The sequence below is a fragment of the Elgaria multicarinata genome, chromosome 4 (genome assembly GCF_023053635.1).
Source record: "Elgaria multicarinata webbii isolate HBS135686 ecotype San Diego chromosome 4, rElgMul1.1.pri, whole genome shotgun sequence".
NCBI classification, from domain to species: Eukaryota; Metazoa; Chordata; class Lepidosauria; order Squamata; family Anguidae; genus Elgaria; species Elgaria multicarinata.
The window spans coordinates 24,686,239-24,695,438 of NC_086174.1; the positions used below are offsets into that span (position 1 = coordinate 24,686,239).

At 46.1% G+C, this 9,200-nt stretch overlaps 1 protein-coding gene across 2 annotated transcripts in view; it reads right to left on the reverse strand.

The window, feature by feature from the left end:
• Positions 1 to 4,750, reverse strand: part of PRKCE (protein kinase C epsilon) — a 375,307-nt gene extending 370,557 nt beyond the window's left edge. For both annotated transcript variants that reach the window (XM_063123966.1, XM_063123967.1), the window contains exon 1: positions 3,088 to 4,750. In XM_063123966.1, coding sequence (XP_062980036.1) covers positions 3,088 to 3,435 — 348 coding nt within the window. In that variant the 5' untranslated portion in view covers positions 3,436 to 4,750. The remainder of the gene's footprint in view (positions 1 to 3,087) is intronic.
• Positions 4,751 to 9,200: the final 4,450 nt, after the last annotated feature.

The following is a 9,200-nucleotide window of genomic DNA, read 5'->3' on the forward strand; positions in this document are numbered from 1 at the left end:
CTTTCTGGGCACTGTAAAGCGCAAAGGTTGGCACATGCATCCAGGGCCAGCCTTAGGGGCGGGCAAGTTGGACAGTCGCCCAGGCTGCCGAGCTGAGGAGGGATGCCAAGCTGAGCTGAGGGGGGCACCAAGCTGAGTTCATTGACTGTGCTTTTTTAATGTCCTGTCCTCAGTGAGCTTGGATGGCAAAAAGCAAGTGTCTGTAACCGTTTTTCAAGGTTCTACGGGTTGTACCAACTACAAACATGGTATGCCTACAGTTAGCTTTAAAATGTTTCTTTTTCAATTTTCACTTTGATATTGTTTGTGCTGGGTAAAAGTCAGTGGAATACAGCTTTACTTTGAGGCTAGGTTACCAAGCAGTTAGCACTTCAAATACTGTAAACACTACAAGCACTGTACAGATAACAATACAATAATGCCATAAGCTGTAAGAGGTCACCTGGATACCTTTTTTTTATGTATCTCTATTATTTTTAGAGAAAAGATCATGGATATTCTAAAGAAAAAATAAAAAAAGAATGCTTACCAAAACAAAACCTATAAGCAAAACCTGTGATTGTTCTGCTATGTTGCATATAGTGCCCTGCCACTACTCAGAATGTGCCTTTTCGAACTTTGGCTTGTGCAAACTGTAGCACAGTGGCTGAGAGATCAAGGTTTTGAGCAACATTGTTCTCGATGGACGTCACACCTACACCAGGCCCCATAAATCCTTTGGGTGGCCCTGCAAAACAGACTACACGGGTGGTAGGACACCAAAGGCACTCCTCACCCAAGGTGCTATTTATCTTAGGGCTGGACCTGAAGGCATCTGTGGAGCAAATGTGTTCCAGGTAGATGAACTGGGCTGATCGCACACAGCCAACCTCAGTCAATGCCCTAATCTCTCTCCCTGCTCTGGGTGCTTCCAGATGAACAGCTCCTAGTGCTATCAATCATAAGCCATTCTGCATGTATTCCACCTTTTCCTCCTAAACCAGTTTTCTCTAGTAAAAACGTCAGAAGAAGTGGTGGGAAAACACAGGACACCTACAAATTGAAGATGTCATCATCGGCGCCCCACCCTCTGCCAATCCATGAAAAGGCAGGACAATCGCTCAATAAAAGCCTCTTCTGGAAGCATCCCTGGTTTCAGTTCCCCATCTGTAACATGGGAATGGCGATGACCCAGCACAGGGTGATTATGAGGCTAAAGACGGCAAACTACTTTGGACATCAAATGGGCCGTATAAATACTTAATCATGACAATAATGGCTTTTGCAAGTGACTAATAAAATATATTTGCACATACCATAATAATGGAGCATTGGGGTTACTTCCATTATCCCACTACAAATACTGGCGCTCAAGAAATCTACAAAATCTGAACACTTGTTCCTAGCTTTAACTTTCTCCTGCTCTCATCTTTTTTGTCCAAAAGCTGTATAATCCTAAAATAACTTATTTCAGTAGAAAAATCACTGAATGAATAGAGATAATTCCAGGGAAAATGGCTTGAGGATTGGGGCCAAAGGTTGAACACATTCAGTTCTTATACCACTGGCATAATCCCTGGGACTCAGAATATTCTGATCAGATGTCCACTTTTTAAAATTTTATTTTTGCTTACAACACAGAACTAGTTTAAAGGTACATGGGGGAATCTAACATAGAAAATTAAAACAAGAATACACATAGCCACTACTAAGGTGTTTCTATGACCAAACATCACAGCTGTTCTCTTAAAGTCAATTATATTTACCTTCTCATGCTGTGTATTTATTTCTGTTAATTCTTTAAAAACCACCTTTTCAGGTCCTCTCAAGGCAACGTACAACAAAATGCAAAACCATATGATAAAATAAAACAATGATGAAAAATAATAAATCCTAACCCAAAAATCATAGAAGTGCACACTTCAATGTTAAGATTTTACATTGTTTCCAGGGGTCTACCTGGGATTAGACCTCAAGCTCACATGTTCACTCCCCCTACTCTACCTGCAGTGGGTAGAAGGTTACCTGTCAACGGGGGGGGGGGGGGGATCTCATAGTAAAATACATGCAGGGTCTCCCACTTCATTACTTTCTACTCACAGCCAGAGCAGAGGGGACTCACAGGACCAAGTCCCATTCCTGAAATCACCCCAAGAAGAATCTCTGGGGCCATATAAATAGTCTCTACCTTACCCATCTCTCCATCTGAAATCAGAGTGTTTCATTGGTTTAGTGTAAACACTATTTCTAAACCTGGTTGTCATGCTGTCTTAGTTATAGATGGTCCCAGACACTCTACAGTGGCCTTTAAACTTTGCCACCTACCAGCCTTGTTGCATCATGACATCCTGAGTTACTAGATATATACTTTGTGGGGAAACTGTAAACATCAAGATGCTTTTCAAGCACATACAGCCAAATCTGCCCATCGTGCAGGCCACAGAAAGCAGCAACCCAAGAAATCTCAGAATCCGGATACCTTATCTCAGAATCGGGGGCTGTTCTTTCACCAATATAGCCAGTGCTGCTTGGGATTAGGTGCTGTCTCTGTATGCATGGGCACAAAGATGCAGAGATGGGCAGAAAAGTATCTTGCCATTGGTTTTGCCACCAAGGTAAAAGAGCAGAGCTGTTATGGCGAAAGACTGCCTAGATTCAAGTCCTGACCTGGCCAAGTGTGACATTGTTACAATCAAAAGGCAACATGAGCCCAATGGCATTGAGGCAGCAGAGGTGATACCTGTTCTCTTAAGCTCAGGAAGTGGAACATTCAGCTGGTTGCTGTTTTGTGTACTTAAAGCAATGGTGCACCTGGGGATACTCATGTCTCTCGGGCGAGTGCCATGTGAAAATAAAACCAGTAACAGTTAGGATTCGGACCTTTTAGTTTTGTTTTGTTTTTAGCATGCCTTCATTCACACATGGCAGATCTGAAAACCTCATCTCGCACCATCCTCATGCATGGCTCAGCCACCTGCCTGAGCATCAACAAAGCCATCCACCCAAGGCATGTCATGTCGCCGACACATCTGTCAAACCAAGAGCATCCAGCTCAAAGCCACATAAAAGCCAGACAGGCACAGATGCGCGCACGGTCTGGACACTCACCCAATCCTCAAAGTGGCGGCTCCCGTTCTGCAGCAAGTCCTCGAACTGGATCGTACAGTTAGCCACAAAATCGTCGTACCCAATGGGGGCATCATGGAAAACAGCCATCTCAATCTTCCTGCCATTGCAAACGTCAGTCACGAATTCATCGTTCCAGGCAGGACTGTTGGTTTTCTGCTTGGTGGAGGTCTGCCCAATCCGGGAATCGTCCACGTTGAGGGCAATGTAAGGGTCCAGCAGAAAGGTCTGTGGCCTGGGACCCACGGCATGCCTCAGTGACCAAGGTGTGGGTTTCAGATTCACCGCTTCGCAGATTTTAATTTTCAGCATGCCATTGAAAACCACCATGGTTAGATGGCTTCACTTTTTCCCTGGGATTAAGCACACTCTGGAGTGAGGAGGGATCCTGGGAGATTTCTCCAATAAATAAGAAGGCAGGTTTGAGGCAGGGAGGGAGGGGGACAGGGTGTGCAGGCTTAGAGTAGGGGCTCCTTTTTTGTTGCTTTTTTGCTACCTATGGCTCTTTAGCCTTTCCTCTTGCGACACCCAGTGAATACATGCATATATACATACACACACACAAACACACGCATAGATCGATAAATAGAAATTTCTTTGCCCGTGTGTTTTTTAACGGACAAACGATGAGGGGACAGGAGGGGAGGGAAGGGGAGGGGGGTTCGTCCCTGCTTGCAGAAATCCAAAATGCAATCCGAGCCCAATCCAAAGATCCTCGGAGGGTGGATACAGAAACAGACGTTCTTTTTCCCCCCCACGGCTCCTCCGCCGCCTCCTCCGTTTTTCCTTTGCTTTTTAGATCATAATCCTGGATCAGTCTTCGGCGCGGACACACGCACACACACAAGAGCAATCCGAAGCTCTTGCACGCGCTAGTGGTGTCTTGTCTGTGCGGCGGCGGCGGCGGCGGCAGCAGCAACAACAGAGGAGGGGAGAGGAGGGAGGGAGAGGAAAGGAAAGGAAGGGGGGAAGAGAGAGAGAAACCCACCCAGAAACACCCAACCAAACCAGCAGCCCTGCCTCCTTCACAGCCTTCCGATTGAGGGGTGGGGGGGAAATCACACAGCCTGGGGAGCCTTACATCCGCCTCGGCTGCTGTTGCTGCAGGAGCTTCCTCGCCTTCTCTTCCTCCGCCTCCTCCTCCTCCAAGGCCAAGGATCCAGGAGATCGACTCCAATGCATGGGGAGAAAGTGTTCCGGATCGGACCGCTCGGGGAGTTTAATTCGATCCTTCTTTTAAAAATCCAGAGCGCAATCCACAGGATGGCTCGGAAAAAAAAGCTTTCCGCGATCTATTGCAAAACGAAACAAAACAAAAACAAACCTCTCCAACCAGAACCGCGACCGCCCCCCTCCCCTACCTCTCCCGCCCCAATCGCCTTCTGGATGGCTGGTGCCGCTTCCTAAGCTCGTCTGATGCTGGGTTAAAAGAAGCACTACCCCACCTCTCTCGTTCTCGCTCTCTCCCTCGCTCTGTGTCTGTCTCCCTAATGCAGGAAATGCGCAAAAGACGTCAGTGTATATGTGTGTGTGTGTGTGTGTGTGTGAGTGAGTGAATAGAAAGTTTTGCCTGTTGGGGGAGCAATACGCTTCAAGTGATCACCAGCCAGCGACCCAACCACAAGCCAGGAGAGAAGAGCCTTGGGTGAGCCTCCGCCGCTTTCTCCAGGGCAGGGGGGTCGTGACTTTGAATAGATCCCTGGGCAGGAATCCTCCTCCCTCATCACTCTGCGTGCGCCGGCTGCGTTTCCTCTGCCGCCGATTTCAAACGTCGGCGGTGTCGGCGCCGCCGCTGCCGCTGCCGCCGCCATCGCCCTAAAAGGTGGCTGCTGGGCAAATCGTGATTCCCTCCCAACACACACACACCCCTTCACAAGAAGGGGGCAATTTTAAAATCCCCATCTCTTCCCCCCACCCCGCTTTGGGGTTTTGTTTCATTTCAAATCGTGACTGCGCCACCTTTCCACCAATTGCCAAGGTTTTTAAACCAAATTGCAAACGATCCACGGCAAGTGGGGGCGGTAGGACAAACCTCCTCCATAACACTGCAAATCAGAGCACATCGCAAGAAGCACACAATATACACAAATCGCGGCGCCCAGTGCCCTTAAACGCCGCTAGAAGCTGGGAACTGTCAAAACACTTTACCTAGCAGATCAAACAACAACAAAAATGTCGATTATCCCATCTCACTACTATACCATAAGGACCTAAGAAGAGCCCTCCTGGATCAGACCAAGAATCTGTCCAGCATCCTGTTCACATAGTGGCCAAACAGAAGCCCGCAGGAAATGCACAAGCAGGACATGAGTGCAATAGCGCCATACAGCCCATGTTCTCCAGCACATGGACATACTGCCTCTGCTCCTTGAGGTAGCAAATAGCCATCAGGACTATTAGCCATTGATAGCTTTCTCCTCCAGGAATTTGGCTAACCCCCCCCCCCTTTGAAAGCCATCCAAATTGGTGGCCATCACTACTACTTGTGATAGCGTATTCCATAGTTTAACTATGTGCTGTGTGAAGAAGTTCTTTTATCTGCCATGAATTTCCCACCAATCAGCCTTATGAGATGACCCAATCCCATCTCAATTTGAAAATTTAAAAAATAATTATAAATTGAAGGGGATGGGTGAACAGAAAGAAGGTACTGTTTATACTGTTTGTATTTCTGGCCAGAATATAACAACTAGCTCAAAGGACGGGCTGATAATCATTTGCATGGAGGGTTATGAGGAGGGTGCACAACCCACACTGAGAACTTCATAAGCCCCCATCTTACCCGTGTGCCCTGGGTGTGACAGCACTGTGCGAAATCCTGATCATTTTTTTTATTGCAAAAGGATTAATTATCTTCCACCACCCCACCCTCATTTAGCTTCTCCAAAATCGATCATGTGGGGCATACTCAAGGAAGATGGCACCCAGTGCTTCATTTCTGGAAATCCTACCAAGATGTCTGGAAGCCTTTGATCTCAATGCCAGATATACAGGGGATAGAGGAGAAAATGCATTTTGAAATGTTTGCTTGGGGTTGCTTCAAATGTGTCCAAATTCCTACATGGAGAGCCCTTTTGTGGAGGAAACAGCATGCCATGTGTATGTAGTAAAACACTGAAGGTGATAATTGTCCACACATGTATTTCATCACATGTAAATGCACTGGCATGTTGCAATGGGCCACATGTTCTTAGCAAGTGTACACCTCAATGGCTATCAATGGCTACTAGCCCTGATGGTTGTGTGCTATCTCCAGTATTCGAGGCAGTAAGCCTGTGTGCACCAGTTGCTGGGGATCATGGGTGGGAGGGTGCTGTTGCACCGTGTCCTGCTTTGTTGGTCCCTGGCCGATGGCTGGTTGGCCACTGTGTGAACAGAGTGCTGGTCTAGATGGACCCTTGGTCTGATCCAGCATGGCTCTTCTTATGTTCTTAAGCAGTGTAATACATAAATGTGCTTTCTTTGGAAACAAAAATTGGTGTGTTCTGAAACTACAGTTGGTTCAGAATGCTCCTGCAGGCTGTTGACAGGGTCCTGTTATGCAGACTATATTAGTATTCAATCTCCGTTGGCTGCTGGTATGTTTCTGAGCCCAATGCAAAAGTGCTGGTTGTTATCTTTATACAGATTGAGTGCAGAGTACTGGAAGAGCTGCCTGATCCTGCCCACCTGGTAAAATATTCTGCGTAGGCTCTTACCAGGTGAGCTTGGTGAGGACACATGACAGGGCCTTTTCAGTGGTGAGGCCTAGGCGCTACAAAAACTCCTGTAGTTTAACACCTTTCCTCTCAGCCTTCAGGAAAATGGTTTAAACCATTTTGTTTAATCATACCAATTATTTTGCCTTATCCCTAGAGGAATTGTTATTATGATGTTGCTGATGGGTATTTTTTTTTTAGTAATCAAACTGATTTTATTGGTTTTAGTATGCTTGTGAGCCATAGAGCCCAAAAGCGACAGATCAATATTATATAATAAGCAAACAAATAAATAAGGAAAACCACACAGGTTGCAATTGATTTCCCACAGGGAAGTGCTTTAATTCTGTGAGTAGGAATTATATGGTATCGGTAGGAATTAGTTTACTTTTGAACTAACCCTCAGGTGTACTCTGTTGCTACTTTAGTTGTCTCAAGGGTTTCATGCTTTCACTGTCAAAGCCTTTCGGGATTAGAGACAAATTACACTGATATATGGCATCTTTATCTAAGGCCTAGAGCAGCTTTCCCCAACTTGGCTGGTAAGGAATGCTGGGAGTTACGTACAAAATATCTGGAGGGCCTCATGTTGGAGTAGGCCGGCCTAGACAGTCTAAGGCCTAGTGTTCAAGTGAGGCGGTAAGCGTGTAGCACCTGAGCTGTACAATTTTGGAAAGCATAAGATGAGTCATGCTAGATCAGACCAAACACTGACTTAGTTTGTTCACACAGTGGCCGACAGCTGCCAGTGAGAAGACCATGAGTAGGACATGGGGGCAATAGAAACCCCCCTTGTGTTCCCAAGCAACTGGTATACGTTGGCATACTGTCTCTGATACCAGAGGTAGCATATAGCCATCATGACCACTAACCGTTGATAGCCTTAACCTCCATGAATTTCTCAAATTTATTTATTTATTTATTTAGGCATTTTTATCTCACCCTTTAGCCAAAAAGGCTCTCAAGGCGGCTTACAAAAATATTACTTAAGACAGTCCCTGCCCACAGGCTTAAAGTCTAAAAAACATGACACAAAAAGAAAGGGGAATGGGGGGGGGGTTTAAAATCCTCTTTTAAAGCCATCAAAGTTGGTGGCCATCACTACATCCTGTGGTAGTGTATTCCATGGTTTAAAAATGTGCTGGGCGAAGAGGTGCTTCTCTTCTTTAACTATGTGGTGTGTGTAGAAGTAAGCCGGAGGGTGCTTACATAACAATGCCTCTCCAGACAAATTAAGTCCCTCCACATAGAAAACTAGGGCCTTTTCTACACCTTGAATTTTTCCCGGGATCATCCCTGGATCGTCCAAATGACGCACAGGGTATCCCAGGAACAGGCAGGGACGATCCCTCGGAACGAAATGGACTGGGGGGAGTTCAGGGACATCGGGGGGGGGGGGGAGCAGGGTCGGGGGGGTTGTGTGTGTGTACTTACTGTTCGCTCAAGGGCAATTGTGCTCCAGCTCCTGTTTCCCCCCCCCCCCCGTTTTTTGTTTAATGGCGGGCGCGATGGGTGCGACTTCCCTCTTCACTTATGGAATGTTGCACTTTGGTTTCGACGCCCAGGGCCGATTCCAGAGGCAGGTAAGTCTTGGATCATCCCCCCCTCCCTCCGTGAAGGCCCTTAGGTGTAGAAAGGGCCTAGATATCTGAGAGAAGCGTTCTGGCCTAGCCTTCTCTTACACAGTTCTCTCTCAGTTTTCTGCATTTGAGAAACATTCACTCATGTGAGTCTCTGTTACTTACTTGTAGTCCAAGGTATTATAGCCTAAACACAGGTTTCACACCTCAATGAGAATTACACCTAGCACAGAGAAATTCACTTCTGGGCAGGAGTTTTACATATATTTCCCTCTATATACATAAACATACACATTTACAAAGATTTGTCCTTTCATACATACAGAGGTGCCAGAATTTTTAACTTAGTGCAGCACCTGAAACTACCCCCAGCTTTGTTAACAGTGTTGTTGATTGATTGATTGATTGATTGATTGATTGCACTTATATACCGCTCCCATAGCTGGGGCTCTCTGGGCGGTTTACAGAAGTGTTTACAGTTTCTCTTTGCTTCTGTTTTTCACCTATCAAGGAACTTGTTTGTTTTGCCTACAGTTGGAGAGTGGATACCAGGTGGATTTCATAATTTCAGAAATTGTTTATTTCTTCATCCCAACAGTCCTAGGGGGAACCAGAAACCACCACAGCATGTAGCCGAGATTAATTTGAATGGCCTGTTTCTCACATAACGATAACCCAGAGTATGGTTTGAGTATCAGTTGTCCTTGAATCATGGGTTGTTGTTGAACTGTGGCTTGTCATTATATGTGAACCCTGCACTATGATTTAACTATGGTTTGTTAAGCACAAACAAGAACCCATGGTTTGTTGTTGGATT